We start from the raw sequence: 21,061 nt of genomic DNA, 5'->3' as shown, positions 1-21,061 counted from the left end.
CAGGCCGAACGATAAACAAACATCAGTTTAGAGCTCTCCGTGAGCTCTGGGTGGATGGCATCTGGCAGTCTGAGGGGCCTGCTGATATGGACCGTACCGAGAACCAGGATGGAGGGCAGAGTATGAACGGTGATGAGAGTGGCGATGATGAGGGTGAAGAAGAGGAGAATGATGATAATGATGATGAAGAGGATGAAGGCGAGGACGAAAGTGAATATGAGGAGAGTGATGAACAGGACAAATCGGAATACGACAGTCAGAGTAGAGTGGCTATAGAAGCAGGTAATCTCTCTGACGCCGAGTCAACTTCCGCTTGGCCTTTGGACAACCAGGAGCAATTCTCCCAAGACCCCGCGGCCGACATCTTACTACGCTTTTGTTACTTTGCTATCACCGAGGACTTTGAAGGTGGGCTCGCGAGCTCGACGATGTTGGTGTACTTCAGTGCTGTACGCGGGCTGTCAACCCCTGACGGCAACGAATACCTCCAGCCTCACCGGTTCACCCCTATCCTAGCGAGACTTATGTACTGTTCTCGGTTGGTCTTTCTCGAAGCCGTGCTGCCTCATTTCTCACGTATCTACGGTGGTATTGCACGCCCGCCGCGTCACGGGCTGCTGCGAAGGCTCAATGCGGCCCGGCGCGAGTGCATGTGTGATGGCACGTTATCGCCCATGGGCGAATTCTTGAGTCTCTTGTCTTACGGCAACGCTCTTCGGCGGTCTCAAGGGTCCACTTTCCGATTCCATTAGAGCGATGACGGCGAGGTACTGTCCTGGAATGGCAACTAACGACTTTCGATGGTGGACTCTCGTGGCCTGGCTTGTAAAGTGCTACGCTCAGTCACAGCATCCTGTTCCCGTTTGATGTATGATTGGGAGCCTACTCACATCGATTTGTCGCTGATTCGAGATAATCTATCAACGACAACACCGGGCTACTCCTTCGTATCCGATCCCGTCAATCAGCTAACAGATGCCTACCCCGAGTTACTACTGAGAGCATGCATATCCCCGGTCGACGGTCTGCTCCAAGAACAGGGTCAAAACCAGAGTACCTGAGATGCCAAAGCCGCTCGCGCATATTTGGAAGCTCACGATGATCACTTGAAGGGACTAATGGTGCTTTGTAACTTTGACGGCGGCCAGTGCGCACGGATTACGGAGCTGTTGACGCTAGAGCGTTTCAATACTGCTTCAAGAGAGCGAGGTATTGGCTTATGGGGTGCAAAAATGTGCTCCATAACTAGGCACCACAAGCCTCGTCTGGCCACTAACAACGAGTTTTATGTCATCCGCTTCTTTTCCAAACCTGTCTCTCGGCTTATGTTCCAGTATCTCGTCTATATACGGCCAGTGGCAATATCAATCTTGCGTGAATGTTTTCATATCGAGCATACTAACGCACTTCTCTTCTCCCCACTTTCCCAGGTAGGCCTAAAACCAACACCTTGGACCGCCTCAACATTCACCAAGGAGCTTCGGCGGTATTGTAATGCTGCCACTGGTATCCCATCCGGCATTGGGGTCCAGATGTACCGTCAAATCTCAATTGCTATAACGGAAGGCCATGTTCATGCCGCTGCTGCACGCTTCAGTAGATTTGATGATACGACCGGGACGGCGGGACATGAAGTGGCTTATGCATGGCAGAGCGGACACAGGCCTATGCAGCGGCATACAACCTACGGTCTCGACGGCGCCTATCCAGATCATCTTCAACCGGCGCTGCTCCGAGCTTATGAACGAGCATCGGCAAGCTGGCAAATCTTCTTATGGGGATGTGATAAAAGTGGTGAACCCAGGTCTATCCCCGTTGAGGCCGATCGCGCCCAGTTGAACTACGCAAGCACTCATCATAGGCTTACACCATCTCAAAAGCGGCCTTTCATATCAGATTTAGAGGAATCGCCCTCGAATAACAAGCGACTGCGATTGAGACCGAATTTGTCGTCTGTGCGCGGTACTATGTCGACTGAAGCAATAGCACAGCCTAATAGCGAAGAATCACTGGTTATTGGAATCGAAGAAGACGTCAACTCGTTTACCTGTGACTATATGTCCAGACCGTCACCTGAGGGAGATGATGAGGCAGTCGAGCCCATAAGCGACGATGCACCGCTAAGAATCGGGCCGTTCGTCCACGTCGTCGAATTAAACCTAGTTATATGCAAGCAAAAAAAAAGTTTCCCCATACAAAATGCCCAATTTCACTTACACAGTATTTGACCAGAATTAAGCTATTAGTATAGAATAATTTCTGTTATATCGGGGAATTCATTCAGTCTGATATGATGCCGGCCTAGTACGAAGGATTAAAGAGTTAGACTTGATTATTCATTTGCCTTAGGAACCCTGGCAGAAAACTGCTTAACTATCTTTACTCCAGGCGTTTGATCACCATAGCTCGGCTAATGCTACATCAAGCTACCAGGCAGGAGTTCTCCCATGATAGCATCATCACGCATCATCAAGAATGGCGGTAGTCCAGACTTCGGAGTTCCAATACTATGCTGGTCTCGATCCCTTCCAGCGTAGACTTCTCTACGAGCCAATCGTTCTCGAGTATGCAATGATTCAAAGCTGCAACCTGGCCCGAGAAGAACCAGAAAGCCACGCGACGGTCGACTTTGACAACCTGCAATCCGACTTCGAAGCCTTTCGTGTGCTTGTAAATAAGCTCGCCCAGGTCTGTGACAATGAACGAGGTGGAAATTCGGTCACCGCCATGACGATTCTCGAAGGGACGAATGGGCCCGAATTCGTGTTTGCAGCGAACAGGAAGGACGAAGAGGAGACTAGGGCAACCGCGAGATTCGTAACGAACTTACTATAGTTGGCCGGGTAGAACCCCCAAAATCTTAGCTCCGATGCCCTCGAGAAGAGAGTACTCAGGATGATATTAGCTTTCAACATGCCCCGAATTACCGAATACAAAGACAAACTTGATAAGGCTTTAGGCCTTTGTCTGGAAGATCACGAACGGCGACAGTCCGCAGATGGTATGACATAGCGTATAGCAACGCCCACTACATGACACTGACTCCAACGATGAACAGAGGCCTTGAAGAGTGAGCTTCAAAAGCCCAGAGAGAAATGCAACTTCTCGGTCAACAACATACGCGAGCAGGAGGAAATCAAGTGCAAGTCTCCCTCCTTCTGTCGACGTACTTTATACATACCGAGACTAACTTTACCCTAGCACTGAGAGATTGTGAAAGGCTGATCAACCTGATCCATAATGCCCAGCTGGCGATGACAGGGATCAAGAAAGCCGTCAGGACGAAAGCCAGGGGCAGCGAGTTCCTAAGGTCTGGGCCGTGGTGCGAGCTAAAACATTATCTCGGCCGTTGGCATTCCTACCGTCAAGCTGCGAACTTTATTGTTTGTGCAGCAGCAGCCTGGCCGCTACTATTTCAGGACTTCAAGATCACCTCACTACCGTCTAGTACTCGCATATCCAAGCCCATTGTACAGTCGGACCTGACAGCTGTTGCTATTGTTCAACACATGGAGGCTTTTGAGAAAGTAAAGATGCCAGAGCTTATGCAGGATGCAGAGGATCTCCGCAGGATGGGTCTGGATAAGGCTATCCAAATTCAACTCTTGAAGAGAACTTTCAGGCCAATCGTACACGCAGAAGTCCTCATTCATCACTACCTCACCAAGAACGGAATCACAAGGCCAAATAGATTTTGGCGGCAATGGCAATACATCGGCGCCAGCAAGCCAACTTGTCGCTTATGCCACTATTACTTCAGCTCGCACTCACAGAGCCAGATACAAGTTCGGCCGTCACATCTGAATCTGTACCCAAATTGGCGTTTACCGGAAATCTCTGACGAGGACGATGCGGAAGCTCGAGAAGCTCACAGGAAGCTCTTGAAGAGCATCGCTGAAAAAGTGCGCAATGACGCGAAGCGAACTTTGCAGCAGAGGACCACCAAAAGCAAGCAACATGACTCAAATACCTACTCTGCTACACCGAGATACCTTGTGAAGAGATCAGAGTCAACAGATTCTGATGGTCCCGCCTATTGCGAGGTTGATCGCTGCAGTCGGTGAGGGGGTCAGCCTGTGGTCGCCTTGAGATGGAGTCTCTTGTACTGCTCAGTCATTAAATACACAATAAACTCAGCGGCTACGCAGAAATCTTCCTTTGTCATCATACTTTCTTGGCATACACGTATTAAGGATGTGGCCCTATCTTCACCTAAATCCTTAACAAGTGCAATGTTTATCGTTTTTGTTGGCATGATTCTTAGTCTCGACTTGGTCGTACTTGTTAATACCATTCCTTATTAGCTCCATCATGATCGTCATCTTTATCTTCATACTTATCTCTATTATTACAGTCGCTAGGCTTATCCTTATCTTCCTTATGTCCTTTATCCACATTCCAGTTAGACTTCACAGCCTCGCGTTGTAGAAGAGCAACCAGATATAGTATATGACACATCATGATGGTTTCATCGCGTCCGAGTTGTAAGCTGTATATATCTTGCTGCTGATGTGTTTCAAAATGTTGAACTCTAAATACATAACAAATGAACCTTTTCTATACATCAACATATCTTTTCAGGCAGTTCTCAACTTTGAATTCGTGGGGTCAAAAGTCATCTTTCTAGTAGGTATTCAACCAGCATCGAGATCAGTATGAAGTCTTGGCCAAGGTGAACGTGGCTCGATCAACCATGAGGCCGACACCACGGAGTATATCTCGAAGCCGGGCTTCTACGGCAGCTGGACTCCGGGGTACTGTATCGTGCCATTGGCCCACAAATAGTCTTCGTTCCAAGCTGGTTTGGGCTTTTTTACCGTGGCCGCAATGATGCCAAGCGGTCGGCCATGAATTAAGCGAGGTCATCCTGTATGCTGCAGCCATGGGGAGAAATTTGTGGTAAGAATATGGAGATTCTGATGGGTGCAGAAGTGGAAATGCGGCGCATTTCTTGTCTACATGCTTGATTAGGACAGGTACGCCTTAATAAACGCAGCTGGTCATTAGAGTGAAAATCCAAATATCTGACTCAGTCTAACTCTTATTACTTCTCTCAATTATCTGTAAATTGTGATAACGTACATGATAAGCATGTGCACCAAACAAGTATGTGCACCAACAAATCTTAACCTTCAAAATAGAAATGATCACAAAAACACGACAAATCATCCGATCAATTGAAACTAATCGCCAGACTCTTCATCAGATATCGAAACAACTATCTGACATGTTCTTGTATTATGTCCTATCTTGCCACATGCTCCACAACGCCTTTCTTTCCCTCGCGCTGACCCTTCCCGACCACAACTTTTCGACGATTCAGCCACTACCTGCGTATCGATATCCATCTGATTAATTACTTGCCTTCCTTCCTTTATTTTCATTGCTCCTCCTTTCTATAGTCAGGTTCTTTTTGCCCTCCGCCGCCGGCTTAGTATCTCATTCGCCCGTTCAAGATCTTGGACCTCAATAACCTTTAATAAGCTAATCTCATGCATGACCGCCTTGGTCCCCTTGGAAAGAGACTTCAATGCTTCCAGAACTGACTCTGGTGAGCTGCTGTGATGCCTTCTGATCCGTTTTGCGAGATACTCCGATTGCGACCCTGCCTCAAGCACCGTCTTTGGCGTCTTTGAGACCCATGGGGTAGAGGGGCCAGTCTCCTCCTCAACTTGCGTTGGAGTCCGTAGCTGCACATCAAGTTTCGAGACCACATGTTCCGGGTCAAGTGGAACAAGCCCGGCACCTCTAAAAGCTGCTTTGATATTTTCCTCTGTCATAGTGGCCTCAAATGCGGCATAAAAAGCCGGAAAGAACTCGGTTTTGGAAATGTGGGTTATAGAGCATCGGATCAGATGTTCAATTTCCCGGCCATATGCCTGCTTAAGCATGGAAAAGCACCCGACATCAAGAGGCTGTAGCAAATGAGACGAATGAGGCGGCATACAAAGCGTGATGATCTTGTTCTCCTTACAATATCTCTCAAAGTCGACCGAGTGGTGGCTTTCGTGGCCATCAAGGACCAGAAGACGATAGCGACTATTGGATCGCTTGGCTGTAGACCGATCAAAGTGCTTTAGCCAGTCGAGGCCCATCTCATTATCAGTCCAGCCATTTTGGGATGTTGCAATAGCCCAATCGCCTGGGAGGTTGTTTTCTCGGTACCAGTTGGCGAGGTGATACTGGCCCGCACCTATAATGAACGGCGGCATCGCTCGACCTTCCGCATTGATCGCCTGGATGACAGTAATCCATTCCCGATTTCCAGGCTGCACTGATTTCGGCTTTCCACGCCTTCCTGCACCTGTGACGACCATTCCACTTGCAATGACGCCCATCATGAAGCCGGTCTCGTCAAAGTTCCAGATGTCATCCGATCAGATGCCGTACTTAGCGATTGTGTTCTCCACGAGCCTGAACCAGTTGCGAATAATAGTCGGATCTTCGCATTTGGGTCTCTGGTAGTCGTACTTACGAAAAAAACGCGTTTTGAGCTCTTTGTGTCGCTTGACGAAGTTCATAGCCCAACGCTTGCCGACGGGTGACGCGTCACGGTCGGCGAGCAGTCGGTTGGCCATCTCTTCCACACCACGTAGTCGTGGGGGAAATCCGCGCGAATCTAGGTCGAGAATGAACTTGATTATGATCTGTTCCTCCAGATCAGTTAGTTTGCGTGATTTCGGGATCCAGTCACGTCGCGATTGGATCCCATTTTGTCGGCGACGCAACGCCCAATAGTTAACTTGGTATAACCTAGCAGCGCCTCGGAGACCTAATTTTGGGTTGTTTCGAAGCGCTTGAAGCGCAAGAAGGATTTGAAATTCAGAATAGAGTTGAGGCATGGTCATTGGCTGAGCATTAATTGATTAAACTGGCATTGGTGATGGCTGAGGGATTTTTGGTGCACATACTTGTTTGGTGCACATGCTTATCATGTATGTTAGTTAATATCTTTTTATATGTGAATTAGGCGTGCAGTAGCATCTTCCTTGTCCTCTTCCTTCCCTATACAGTTCCTCTTTCTAGCCTGGCTTTCTGTTGCCTATCTATTGACAATCGCATTATAGATGCATTCCTTGTAGCCTTTAAGAGTTATGTAGGGCTTCTAGTTAGAGCATAGTGTTTTAAGCTGCAAAATAAAGCTATTCGCAAGTGCTACGTCAAGAAGGAACTCCTAAGGCAGCGCCTGCCAAGGGCCACGGCGAAATCGGTGCTTGTACATTATATATAACTGTAACTAATCGCCGCGGTCAAAGTGGTTCATTTCGTTATTATACTTAGCAGTAACTGTTGGTATTGGAATGATTTTAAAGGTATTACTACTCAAGATTTCCCTTATTGCTTGTAATTATGCTTCCTTATTAGCCAGTTTCTTCCTCTTCTTCTCCATGTATTCCTTATTAGCACTGCTGTGTATAGTTAAGAGGAAAAGCATGAGGCTATTATCTTTGTAAGCGATTTAAGAGACCTAAGAAAGAGAGAGAGAGACTTATTAGTAAGGGAAATATATAGAAATATGTTAAAACTACTTACAAGGCTATCTATTATAAAGATAACTCTTACCTTATTATACTGAAAAGTAGCGCTATTGCCGGACTTATCACTCTCTTGTGCCTTCTTCAGCACCTTACTAATGCCGCAATTTAGGCGCGCTGTGCCTGTGGCTCCGTAGCCGGCTTCTTGAAGGGCACGGAAGAGATTTGGCGAGGAGAAGAGGCTATCTGTGAAGACGTGATATGTCTGCTTTGGCAGCAAATTACATAGGTGTATAATGACCCTCTGTGTATTACTGAGAGCCACCGTAGTCTTCAACTTTCCCCTTTCCCCCTTCTCATGCGGCAAGGGCAGCTTGACGATGACTGCTGTGTATGGTGATGCCTTCACATGCCAAAGCCACCGCAGAAAGAAGCCGTGTTGCGCAACAACCCAAATCTTGAACCCTACCGGCGTAGGTTTGTTCTTGACGATCGTTGTCTCTTTGGATCTGCCTTTAAAAGGGACCATACACTCATCTATAGTGATATTAGTCCCAGGAAAAAAGAGCTCTGATGACATTTCTTGTATGTGGTTAGACCACGGCTCGGCATCTTGGAATACCTTAGGGAGATCGCTCTCATCACTCACATCGAGCTGGGTGTGGTCGAAGGTGCGGATGAACTGTGTGATAAGAAGGAACTTATTTAATGGTATGAATTTGATGATTGGGTGTAAAGGGGACTGATTTCCTAGGCTAGGAGACTTCTAGTGACTTTCAACTGATGTTTCCCTATGAATTCCTAAACAAATTATTATACCGAGCTATATGTATGCTGTTGCGGTGGAGATGCCCTCCTATTTGAGTATCCTTGACCCTTCGGTTATGGTGTTCCAGTTGTCGATAACGCCATTTTAATGAGATAAGCAACCTAGGCGTTAGTGTATTTAATCCAGCTTTGTATAAGGGAAATATGTATAAAAGCTGGAATAATTCGAGTGGTGTTGGCGGCAGTATATTGGTGCAAAAGCCACTATTTTCTATGTTGAAAGGAGTGAGGCTATCGCCAGCTTCTTAGGCCGGACAAATAGGTAGCTCGGTGGGTCATCAGCTGCACGCTGTGAGTGCGTGTGAAAGCTGTGATCATCAAGGTCATAGCTATCTTGTGCTTCATCTAGGGTAGCTTGGGAAGTTATTGTTTTAATGGAGACTGATTTAAGCTGATTTGTATGGTGTTTTAAAGAAAATGCGTCTCGAGATGAACTTCTCGTACCTCGCATGTACTAATGTGATTACCTAAAGTATGAGGTGCTCGTGACATCCTGAAGGGCTGTGGCACTCAAAGAGATTTCGCCCGCTTTATTTTAAAGCAGTTGACACACACAAATATAGAAACAAAGAGGCAGAGGTGTTCTTGCCTTGAGTCAAAACAATCATTCATAGAAGTATAGCTGCAGATTGGATGGTCAACAGCTTGTAATACGAATGTAACAACACTAAGGAATAAAAACCTTTTGGAGCACCGTTTGAGAATTGCACCTCGTTTTCCGTCTTTGATCGGGCATAAAATTCCAACATGTAATTGCAAAAAGATATTTCATTACGTTCAAAATACTTTACAGCTTCCTCTATCGAATGATATAGCTTTTAGCTCGATAAGAGCTGTGGTAGACTTTTCGCGTAATTAAACATGTGATGTCCAATGCTCTCAAAATTTCGCCAAGTTTCTCACGACACAGATCAACCCACGTCGCACTTGCACCACTGATCTAGGCTTGCCGCGAACCCGGTCCGCCTCATGCCAGGGGGTTTGGAGAGGATTGTGCTAGATGGATTGCCCGACTTGGTTCGGGTTCTATGCATGATCGCCAGTAGCACAGGGAAGATCCTTGGATGAAACCAATCGAGAAGTTGGCCTATAAGGCTGCAGCCTAATATAGATTATTTGAGAGTCCGGTACCAAAGTCACACAAATCCTCCGTATTCATCTTCACACTTTCTTCCAGAGTTGTCCAGCCCTTGTAGCCCATCTCTTTCAAATACCCCTCAGCCTTAGGAGCCAATACAATCTCGCTCCGGTCCAACCCAGCCTCAGCAATATCAGGAGAGAACTCCTTCTCAGGGTAAATGTCTCTCATGACTGTTTGAATCATGTGCCAAGTATATGGCCCTGCATAAGCAAAGATTCGCTCATCGCATATGTCAGGGTGAAGAAGAGCCGCCAGATGAAGGCGCCCAGTGTCTTTCACGTCGACGTAGAAGTCTAATGCGGAAATTGTTTTAGTATGTATATAACCATTAGTGACGAAATATCTACTTACACTGATGAGCCGCATTAACCGGCTCGTGATTGCCCCTGAATAAAGCCTCGATGAGGCCGGAAGTTGATGGGTGCCCCTGGTTGTCCAGGTCGAGGCTTTCGCCTATGTTCATGCTTGGAAGAACTGCGTATATGAGCCTTCGTTAGCTTCAGAAGCCTCAAACCACCACTACCAGTGAATTACCACGATGTACTTACCTGTATTGAGAACAAAGTCAGGCTTGTTTTCGTGATACCACTTCCACAGTTCTCTCTCAGTTTGTGCTTTGCTCGCCGCGTAGACTGCAAACCCCCTGTCTGGAAGATACGGAGGCGGGGCCCAGGCTTCTTCAATCGCCTCTTCGTTCCAGGTGTCGTTTGAGATTTTCGGCCAATTCCCGTGTTTCGGAGTCGTTGCAGCAGCGCAAGATGATGTGTACACAAATCTCCTAATATCCCGATTCTGCGCTGCTGAACGAAGGAGATTCAAGCCCATGGCAATGGTTGGAGGGATAACTTGATCTGGGCGTGAATCAAACGTGATATCCGATGCGGCATGAACAACGCCCGAAACTCCTGTTGAAGATCATGAGCTGAGTACGGTACGAAATACTTCCAGAATGCACCTTTCAGAACAACAGCAAAGGCATTAGCCTCTACAATGTTGGGCACAGTATAGAGTTGAAACCTGTTTGGGCCATGCTTCTTCTCAAACAGCGAAGCTATCCACGAAGTTTTGGCAGCGTCCCTAGTAATGCCTCGGACGTTGTAACCTCCGGAAAGGAGCTGATCTGCGATATGGCTTCCAACGAACCCGCTTACACCTGTCACTAAGACGGTGGTCCCGGCATCGAGGTCTGGCTCATAAGGAAAGAACATTGGGGGCATTGGTGCAACGCTTCGGCGTTTGTTGGGCTGGAATTCAATCTTGTGGTTTTGATATCTGGTTCTGAAGCGTGGGAAGCGCGTCTATATATACCTTAAGCCAAGAAAGACGTCATATGGCTGTATAAGAATAACCCTGTTGCTTTTCATTTAAATCGCGTAGAATCTCCAGGCTGCGTCTTGAACATACGAATAGCCCCTGTCGCGTGGAGAATGTTGCTCTTGAAGTGACCAATGACATCCCTCCAACGCAGGCAAACATCTATAGCAACAGTTATTAAAATCTTAGAATATGTCTTATTATGCATCTTGATTACAAAGCGTCGATTTCTAACGGCGTAGGCCTATTCAGTAATGCACAATGGAAGTGCGCCGTATTTCTACTTCTATACTAACTAACGTATGTGATAAGCTTCTTTAATATTCGGGAGAGAGAGTATGGCTAGATCAAACCCGAGAACACGGTTAACATTGATAAAGGCAGTATAATAGCCAGATTTAGCAAGTATCTATAGTTCTAGCCATAAATTCAGCTAATCTATTATAAGTCTAGGCTTAGATCTTTTAGTTGTTAGCAGTAGTAATCCTAGGAAGAAGGCTTTCCTCAAAGGCTCCTAGTCCTGCACTTAGACTAGCTTTCTTAAAGCCATAACTGCAATTAGCTATCTTCTAAAACCGGGGATTATCTTTAAAAGCAAAGAACTTTAATAATAGTAGCTTAGTAATAAGCTTAAGGAGGCAGCCGATTAGTATTATATTATATCTAATAACAGCTAAATAACTTATAAAGATTTTAATATAACGTGGTTGATAAGCGAATGCACCATCCAAGCGAGTGCACCAAAAATCCCAGCCTTTAACTTTCAAATCCATTTAAAAACACCACAAACCATTTAATTAATTAAATCTACTTACTATACTCTTCCCCAGATGTCTCAATTACTACCTGACAGGTCCTTGCATTATGCCCGGCCTTGCCGCATACACCACAACGCCGACCACCCGGTCGCTCTGACCTTCATCGACCACCACTTCTCGATGATTCGGCCACTATCTGCGCATCAACATCCATCTGATCAATTACTTGCGATGCATCCTGTACAGTCATTGCCCCTCCTTTCTGTAGTCTAGTCCTTTTTGCCCTCCGGCGCCGGCTTAGTATCTCATTTGCATCTCGAAGATTTCGGACCTCATTCCTCAATAAGACAACCTCATGCATAACTGCCCTTGTTGCTTTAGTATTTGACTTTAAGGCTTCTATTATTGACTCTGGGGAGCTGCCTTTATGTCTTCTGATTCGTTTTTCGAGGTATTCAGACTGAGATTGAGCCTCAATTGCTGTCTTTGGGGTCTTTGAAACCCATGGGGTTAATGGTTGGCTGGCCTCCCCAGGAGGCGTTGGGGTTCGTAGCTGCACATCAAGCTTTGAGATCACGGCTTCTGGGTCAAGAGGAGCAAGTCCAGCTCCTCTAAAACCCCCTCGGATATTGCTTTCAGTAAAAGTGGCTTTAAATGCGGCATAAAAGGCTGGAAAGAACTCAGTCTTAGAAATATGGGTTATAGAGCATCTGATCAGATGCTCTATTTCTCGACCATAAGCCTTTTTCAGCACTGCAAAACACCCAACATCAAGAGGCTGGAGTAGGTGGGATGCATGAGCTGGCATACAAAGCGTGATAATCTTGTTATCCTTACAATATTTCTCAAAGTCGGTAGAGTGGTGGCTTTCATGACCATCAAGGATCAGAAGACGATATCGAGCATTTGATCGTTTAGTTGTAGATCGGTCAAAGTGCTTTAGCCACTCAAGACCCAGCTCATTATTTGTCCACCCATTTTGGCTTGTTGCAATAACCCAATCGCCCGGGAGGTTGATTTCTTGGTACCAGTTGGCAAGGTGATATTGGCCCGCACCAATGATGAACGGCGCGATCGATTGACCTTCCGCATTAATCGCCTGAATTACTGTAATCCATTCCCGGTTTCCAGGCTGCACTGATTTTGGTCTTCCTTGCCTTTCTGAGCCTGTAGCTGCCATTCCGGCCATTATAAGGCCCATCATAAAGCCAGTCTCATCAAAGTTCCAGATATCATCCGATCGGATACCATACTTCGCGATTGTGTTCTGTACAAGCCTGAACCAGCCACGAATAATAGTCGGATCTTCGCATTTAGCTCTCTGATAGCCACATCTCCGAAATAAACGCGTCTTTAGCTCTGGTTGTCGCTTTACGAAGTTATGAGCCCAACGTTTGCCGACAGGTGATGCGTCGCGGTCGGCAAGAAGAGAATTAGCCATTTCTTCTACAAAACGCAGTCGCGCAGGAAATCCTCGCGAATCCAGATCAAGGAGGAATTGAACTATTATCTGTTCCTCTAGATCAGATAGTTTCCGGGAGTTCGGGATACAATCGCGTCGCGATTGAATGCCATTTTGACGGCGACGTAGCTTCCAATAGTTAACCTTATAGATACTTGAAGCGCGTCGGAGACTTAATTTGGGGTTATTTTGAAGGGCTTGAAGTGCAAGAAGGATTCTAGCCTCATCTAAAGGTTGTGACATCTTTGGTGGTTGAGAAGTATCTGATTAGATGAAAATGTTGTAGGATGAGGGATTTTTGGTGCACTCGCTTGGATGGTGCATTCGCTTATCAACCACGTTATAGTAAAACCTAATATAAAGCTTAATTAAAGTATTTAATAATATATTTTTATATATTTATCTAGTATTTTCTAATCTTAAAATCTAGCTTAATTAGCTAGGCGCCTATGGAGAAGGCTAACTCAGCCATATTAACCTCCCTAAGAGCCTTAAGGGTCTATATTCCTTAATTATCGTGTGACGGTTATGGGTTTCAAACAGGGAAACTAGTCCGTACTAGGTTTATGTTTGCAGATTGCGTAGGGCGTTAAACTGGGCGAATTGGTTGTCACGTTTGTTAATGATCAAGTAATGCTTGTTAGGCTTATTGATGTAAAGAAGTCTTATTGATAGCTGGTGAGCTAAATCTATGAAAGTGCTAATGAATGTGGTCTATATACTAGAAGTGATCTGAGAGGATCACTGAGGCAGTTGGATCACGGTAGTTCCTGGAGCGTCGTGATCCTGTCTGTGAGGTGATCTAGCTCTGATTGGCCCGTAACCGTTGAGGGGCTGGTGCCTTGCATGAGTTTTTGTGGGGTACACGTGACGTAACCGCTAGGGTCGTTACATATCGCCTGTATTAAATCTAGTAAGAAGAGTCAGGATATTATTTAACATATTTTCTAAGAGGTTACATTTATAATATATCCTTTAAGTATCCCTAAGCTAGGAAATATAATAGCCTTAGAAAAGGTTAAAGGCTATAATTATTATTTTTACAACAGCTGCCAAACTCTAAATATATTATTACACCAGACTTTAGGTCTTTATAATTACGCAGAGAGAATTGCTTCCCTATGCAAAGGTTTCATTGCAGTCCAAGCTCCTATTACTGCCCTAAAACAGTCTGTTGTCAGTTTCACCCACCAAAGCGACAGCGAGCTCGTGTATTATAGCAGTAGGGTGGTGATGAATACACAGCGTTCCATGGTGATTATGATAAGGAACTAACTCAGTGAGGAACAAGCGCGACCCGAGAGATAAGATTAGACCACTTTCGATTGTTCCGTACTGTGGAGTTGTTAGCGCTTCGGAACAATTCCGCTCTGGCTATCGCTGCTCACCCTGTTGTGTCGCAAATGTCAACCTTGGCAAATTTGTGGTCGTTGGAAAAGGTTGATCCACTTCATGGACCATGTGTCTTATGCTGTTCGGTTTACGATTGTTGCGAAATGGGAGGCGGTTTCTAATGAGCCTGGTGGTGATTTCAGTCAAGAATCGAAATGCGTATTGGACTGGTTCGTTGACAAGAGTGGATAGGAGTGGATAGAACTATTAGCGTACTAACAGTTTGGAAGGCTGTAGTGGGGGGATGCAGATAATAATCTAACTTGCCCGAGAAACGGTTCAGCCAGCCAAAGTTTCGGTGGTCGCTGGCGCCAAACCTGTTTGGTTAGTGCTACTCGACCCTTACTTGCCTGAGTAACGCATCATGTTGTAAGTCCCATAAGTTCTCGAAAACCAGGCTGTCTACACCCATTTTTAGAGCCTGTCTTGATAATTATGACAGCTCTTTTGTTGTCAAATCTGACCTTTATTTGGCGCATACGAACCCTTTCTTTTGAGCCAAAAAGCTCGCCACTCTCATTGTTGGACCTTTCCTTCTGACTCAAATAAAAATCTCGGAACGTCTATATCTAGCTTCCTGCATCACTATGACACTTTATTAAATTCAAAGGATTTCATTAGGTCTATCATGTCCAGGTCCCGCCATTGCCAAAGAAAGGAATAAGCAGTCAACTCACTTCCATCATATCAATTTCAGGTGATGCACAAAATGTTCAACCCGTCAATTGACTCATGAATTCACAGTATACCTCCCACCACACTTCAAGTACACCTGCCATGACTAGAATTGGATTGTTTAGCATGATACAAACGTCTTTTACATGACTCAAGCTCGTTTGCTGAGCTAAACATGTTCCACTTCTTTATCGACCTCGAGCTTATCAATAGACACTTAGATATATTCCCTGAACCTTCTTGGATGTAGATATCGATGACGCCTGGCTTGACGAGTTCCGCCCGCGGATCGACATTCGATATTGCAGTGAGCATGCAGTAGTCTCAGTCGGATCCTTGCTAGATACAGGGGCAATACACCTTCGACTCTCTCACCTCAATCAGGAGTGCTGTAATCAAATTCCGAAATGCTTTGGGGTGTAAGCAAAGGTGTTTGGCCAGAAGGTCTCTGGTAACGGGGATCCTCGATATACGATAACCAATAGCTCAGTGAACAGTTCATGTCTGATGGCAAGCTACCGCTCGGGAGACCTTGAATCCTGAGGATTTGACCATCTGGATGACCACGCACCAGTATCCTGTGAACGGTGGTAGATATCTCTTCCAACTCCTTCCTCCAATCTGCATAGCAGCATTCAACATCCTGAACAAACTGATTGAAGTGTTTCAAGTCGATTTTGGTGATGCTGTAGTTCTTTAGTAACTAGATAGCAAGGGTAAGGTTTAAATCTGAAACGTACTCATCATTCGTCAACTGAAATCCAGGGACTAGCATCGCCCCCCAGCCCATTTCCTTCACCAATGCCAGTAACAGTCGTCCCGCGTGAATCCAACTTTCTATCTGCTTCTTCTTTCTGTCCTGCGGGTTAAACTTGTAATGTGTATCAAGAGCGTATAACTCCCGTGTCATTTCATCAATAATCAGGTCTCTGAGAGGCCCGTGGGATTGCCCATCTTGTCCCGCATCAAGTTGCATCCATGCACTTATTGCACTCGAGACATGTCGAGTGCCGTAGCTCGCGATACGTTTCTCAAATTCTTCAGCTAGCGCAACCATATGGCCACGACTCAGGAAGTTGCGTGAGTCCAGCCGACCCTGGTCACATTGCATAGCGCTGTGAATAGTTTCCAGATCCCATACAAGTGGTTTCTGGGCCCTGAATGGGCTGCCATAATCAATCCCGCTGGGTTCTAAACCGCTTATGGCAAGAGACCAATTCCATAGCCTCTGGAATACAGCTGCCCGATCTGGCTGCAAGTTTGTTTTCAATAGGTGTGTGTGATAAGGTTGTAACTCTGGAGCGCATGTTAGGCTGTCATCAATGCTGTATGAATGTAGCTGTTGATATGGAAAGTCTGATGGCAGTTGAGTCGAAGACGCGACGGACGGTTCGTAGACGGTTGGTGAATCTGAATGGCAGAGAGGTGTGAAGACCCAAGTTCCGCAGGCTTGCTCTGAACCCTCAGGGGAAGGCCCAACGGAGAGGTCCTGGTGCTGATGACCTATAGGTAAGGAAGGGTAGCATACCTCTCCCGGACTTCCTGGATCAGATTTAATGGCATGGAGATAAGAACCTTCGCTCTCCATGGCTAATGGCCCCTCGTGGGTAGTCATGCATCTGAGAAGATGCCGTGACAGACTTAATAGCGTCAGAATATAATAGTTGTTATTACATATATATGTGGAATTGGCCATCAGATGGTTTCTCAAGTACCAGGGTTCATGTAGTCAGAGGGCCGCATAGTAAACCTTGTAAACCCAATGTAATAATATTGTCAGGTCATGTATCAGTTGTAGACCTCAAGGTTATGATTACAATTTCCCATCCTAACTGTGAGTGTTTCAGTAGAGCGGATAAGTAATATAACAGCTGCAAGTAATAATCTGTATTCGTGTAATACAGCTAAGATAATACTAACTTCCCACATTGTCACTACGTTGCTAATCTCTTCTGTGTTTTATACACATGTACCCCCCGTATTCCAAACTCTCCCTGTCAAGGTCTCTTGAGCAAAACAGGGGTCCATTCTCTTATTTACCGCCCTTCCATGTATATCCTAAGAGTAGGAAATCCGCTCTCGCTTCTATGAAGTAATCCACTGACCAGTTTGACGTAAAATTAACATACCAAACTGACACTACTTCTTCTTACAGCTAAACACAATCGTAATATCGGTCAGTTCACAGGTATTCACCGCTGTATCATCATAAGGGTAGCTATATGCATCAGGACATGCCTCTTTGAACCATGCACTGCTGGCTGGACACTTATTCGGATCATTCCACGCGTTCTGGCAACAATATTCATCTGTACCATAGAGAGAGCAGTCCGAAAGACAGCCATCCACTTGGTCCAGGCTCTTGAAGGGTTGTTCAGGGTTTGACAGCTTGAGGTTGGTTGCAGGGCATAGCGTGTTAGAGGGATCATGGCCTCCTAAGAAGGGGGGCACATCACAAGTCAGGGTTTTACATCCCTTCTTGTCCGGAACTACAGATATGCCCGTAGTATAACCGTCGACTGATTATTGTAAGAACTTGAAGGCATGTCTTCTTGAGAACTCCTACTTACCGAGACTTAAATTATACCATAGTTTCTCGGGCTCTGCAGTAACTTCAAACAGAGTAACAGCCTTGGTTGACTTGCCCCAACAGCTAGAAGCCCCGCAATCGCCCACACGACAGTTAGTTCCATCGCCCTTACAGTGTTGACGAGCCCAAATTCTGCCTGACCAGGGAACTGGAAACGGTGCAGTTGTAAATGATTTGAAAGGGTTCAAAGCCAAGCCAGCGGGAATCGGGTCGTTTATTGTATTTCCATTAACTTCTAGGCTGCCTTGGATAGCAGGCCAAATAACTTCACTGCTGCATTGATTCTTTAATGTAAAAGTAACTGTATTCACTGGCATAATAATTATAATATAATTTAAGAAATAAGATATGTATTCATTATTATTTTAATTTATTTATTATTTATATACTTAATTCCTATAAATATACTTACTATTAATATAAAATTTAAAAGTTATATTTATAATACGTAAATATATTTTATATATATATATATTAAAGGGGAAGTGTTTCCTTCCTTTATATTAATAAATCATTAATGCCTAAATATTGTAACTGGCAGAGTTTATTAAAGTTCTCTGCTCAGAACGGGTACTGGCGTAAACTACCCTTGCAGAAACAAGACCCAAGTTTCGCAGAATCTTATCGACAAGATTATAACTGGTACCTTAGAGATCTTGCTTATTGCTGGAAAACTGACCTCAGGGAGCAGTTTAAAGAGCAGTATATGTTCGATCCAGACATTGTGAGAAATTCGATTCAACGCCGCTATGAGAGCCATACCAATAAGCCAAAGGCAAAGGAAAACTGCAAACCACGGCTCGCACCTGTGGCTGAGAGCTTAAATCAGCATAGAGAACTTAGCAAATCACGGCCTGCAAAAGGACATACTAAAACAGAAGTCCAGAGCCAGAAATACCAACTTAGATCTAAAAAGAGGGAATAATATAAAAATATAATATTTATAGCTTAATTATTAAATTAAAAAATAATATAATTCTATATATAAAACAAGCTAAATCTTATGTTTCATATTTAATATAATTATAATATATAATATGTATATAACGTAGTTGATAAGCGATCCGACCAGACAAGTGATCCGATCAGCGCACTGTACAGCTAAAATAGCCTACCCTATAATATCTAGCTACATTAAATAAAATAGCTAAAAATCCAAAAATATTTGTTTTATATATTTTATAGCTATTTATATATAAAAATAATTGTTTTAGATTTTTAACTATTTTATTTTATGTACTAAAGCTTATTTATACAGTGTAAAGAGTATTAATAAGCTTTTTTATATATAATTTATATCACAAATTAGCTAGACTTATTTTATTAATAATATAGCTTTCTTATAAAGTAAAATATAAGTTCTTAAAATTTTAGCTATTTTAGCCCTAGTTTAAATTTTATATAAGCTTTTAAAAAACAGCTTTTAAGGTGTAAGTTAAGCTGGTCGGATCACTTGTCCGGTCGGATCGCTTATCAATTACGTTATATAAATTTAAATAATTAATTTAAAAATTACAATATGCATTTTATTCTTTTATTATATTCTATTACTGCATTTCTTATTATAAACACAAAACAAGACTGCACAAAACTATGTTGTCAAAACCAGACTCCCCTAGATACAAGCTCTGCTGCATTGAAAACATGGACTTTAGAGCCTTCATCGAATACTCAGCATGGTCCTGCCATTCCAAGCGCAACGGAGGGTACATTTACTGAGGACGAGGAGGGCGCGCCCAGGAGCTCAGACCATCGCTATGGAGACTTAACCTTCTTTGAACTTGGGTTAGGTGCCTGTGGAAAGGATTATAGTGGCCAGGATGAAACTGCAACCGTTGTCGCCTTGTCTCACCTCTTAATGGGAGAGCTAAGTAATAACAATCCCTTTTGTGGGAAAGGTGTTATTATTAAAGTGGGTGGGCGTGAAGTTAAGGCAGTAGTACAGGATAAATGTCAGGCTTGTGGGATTAATGATATTGATGTTAGCCAGAAAGTATTCCGGGAGGTGTTTGGATCCCTCGCACTTGGCCGAGGGAAGGTTGAGTGGTGGATAGAGGACTGAGTTCTTGTATTTCTCAATCTATACTAGCTTTAAAAAATACTTAGTTAACTGCATTTTTAAAAGACAAAAGAGATGTCTTGCCTACTGTTACACGGCAGAATGTTATACTTGAGCCATCTTATTAGTTGTAAATGCAACTCTTGGTGATAGATGTCTTGAACCTCGGTTTAAGTTTTTTTCCGACAGCAGCACAAGATGAGATCGAGATCACATCATGCAATGAAAGGATCGTGATCTTGCCTTGACGGGAGGAACAATGGGTAACCAATTGATACTGAAGCAGTTCTTACCAAGGAAATCGCGTTGGTAACTTGAATTCAGCCGCAAAACGTGTATTGATCGGTACTTTCAAGATCACCTGGGCCGCAGGCACTTTTCGGCAGACAGAAAACTGGACACGTCTTCACATACAAGTCCGGGGTCAGCACTGGTCAACCTTTCTGCTGGTTGTTGGCTCGCCCGTGGCCAAGTTTAGTGCCTGGTTCAAAACGCCGAGCGAAACTCAATTGAATTGGTGGCTGTTACAGAGCAATTGGGGCAATGAGGGGCGTTATTTTTATGGGTCTCGACACGGACTCAGATACCGAAGTCTCGTACGGATTGTCCCTTCCCTTTGGTCTATGGAGTAAACTGGTTCTGCTGTGAAGATAAGATAAGATGAGATGAGATAAGATAACTGATCTGTCTGTCTTAACCGCGGGTTATCAGTGGGCCGCTTACAGGGAGATCATATGTTCTAGCGCCGTTCAAGCGCCTTCGATTAGATCTCAAAGACATCCAATTACGAAACCAAGTGAAATTTCATTAACATGGGCTAGCCTATCCTGAGTAACAGCAAAGTATCTATCCCATGTGGTTTTAGAGAACGACTTTCAAAACTGCAATGAATCTCAACGAAGTAGATTTTCTACTCTCATGATTGAATTCTTATCAACCGTCTCAGACCTTGTTGAAACATCCCCTCGCCTTCTGGTTCCTCCACTTACTCTTTGTCGTTTTGTTGACTGATTTTCACGACTAGGCTCGTTGCTTATTGTGCGGCTCCAATCATGTCAGTTGAATGGGGCTCGATGAGAGAGACATTACTTACTTGGTACCGCGCGGTAACATCAATCCAAGACCTGGAGGAGTCTGTGCACATTGTGGAGGGAAGCTCTCAATAACGAAGGGCGGTTTACCTGCCATTGGAAGTTGAGAAAGAGTAGGCAGCGGGACTGGAAGCGAAAGGAAGCTTGGGTAGTAGTCGCCAGGCGGGGTAAAGATGCAGTCTTTGTGTCTTTCCCAGCATCTCCGGCATTTTCCATGAAGACCGAACATTGATGTTTGACATCGGACCTGTTTATTGATTAAAATCTAGACAAGAT

At 44.6% G+C, this 21,061-nt stretch overlaps 5 protein-coding genes across 5 annotated transcripts; 3 read left to right on the top strand and 2 right to left on the bottom strand.

The window, feature by feature from the left end:
* Positions 1-1,232: 1,232 nt before the first annotated feature.
* On the top strand, positions 1,233-2,451 carry FOXG_22176 (uncharacterized protein; the record flags this gene model as incomplete). Its single annotated transcript, XM_018402574.1, has 2 exons — positions 1,233-2,134; positions 2,427-2,451. The coding sequence occupies 2 exons, from the start codon at positions 1,233-1,235 to the stop codon at positions 2,449-2,451; spliced, it is 927 nt and encodes a 308-aa protein (XP_018256334.1).
* Positions 2,452-2,475: 24 nt separating this feature from the next.
* Positions 2,476-2,835, top strand: FOXG_22175 (uncharacterized protein; the record flags this gene model as incomplete). Its single annotated transcript, XM_018402573.1, has 1 exon — positions 2,476-2,835. The coding sequence occupies one exon, from the start codon at positions 2,476-2,478 to the stop codon at positions 2,833-2,835; it is 360 nt and encodes a 119-aa protein (XP_018256333.1).
* Positions 2,836-2,913: 78 nt separating this feature from the next.
* Positions 2,914-4,064, top strand: FOXG_15986 (uncharacterized protein; the record flags this gene model as incomplete). The annotated part of the gene is made up of 3 exons (XM_018396075.1): positions 2,914-3,001; positions 3,059-3,166; positions 3,202-4,064. 3 exons carry the CDS (start codon positions 2,914-2,916, stop codon positions 4,062-4,064), a joined length of 1,059 nt encoding a protein of 352 aa, XP_018256332.1.
* Positions 4,065-9,405: 5,341 nt separating this feature from the next.
* On the bottom strand, positions 9,406-10,652 carry FOXG_15984 (uncharacterized protein; the record flags this gene model as incomplete). The annotated part of the gene is made up of 4 exons (XM_018396074.1): positions 9,406-9,737; positions 9,796-9,918; positions 9,993-10,349; positions 10,400-10,652. The coding sequence occupies 4 exons, from the start codon at positions 10,650-10,652 to the stop codon at positions 9,406-9,408; spliced, it is 1,065 nt and encodes a 354-aa protein (XP_018256331.1).
* A 4,769-nt stretch (positions 10,653-15,421) lies between these two features.
* On the bottom strand, positions 15,422-16,102 carry FOXG_15983 (uncharacterized protein; the record flags this gene model as incomplete). Its single annotated transcript, XM_018396073.1, has 2 exons — positions 15,422-15,731; positions 15,786-16,102. 2 exons carry the CDS (start codon positions 16,100-16,102, stop codon positions 15,422-15,424), a joined length of 627 nt encoding a protein of 208 aa, XP_018256330.1.
* Between the last annotated feature and the right edge of the window lie 4,959 nt (positions 16,103-21,061).

This window comes from Fusarium oxysporum, genomic scaffold, assembly GCF_000149955.1.
Source record: "Fusarium oxysporum f. sp. lycopersici 4287 supercont2.30 genomic scaffold, whole genome shotgun sequence".
Taxonomy (NCBI): domain Eukaryota; kingdom Fungi; phylum Ascomycota; class Sordariomycetes; order Hypocreales; family Nectriaceae; genus Fusarium; species Fusarium oxysporum.
The sequence above is the reverse complement of the archived record's forward strand: the minus strand, read 5'-3'. Positions and strand labels throughout refer to the sequence as shown.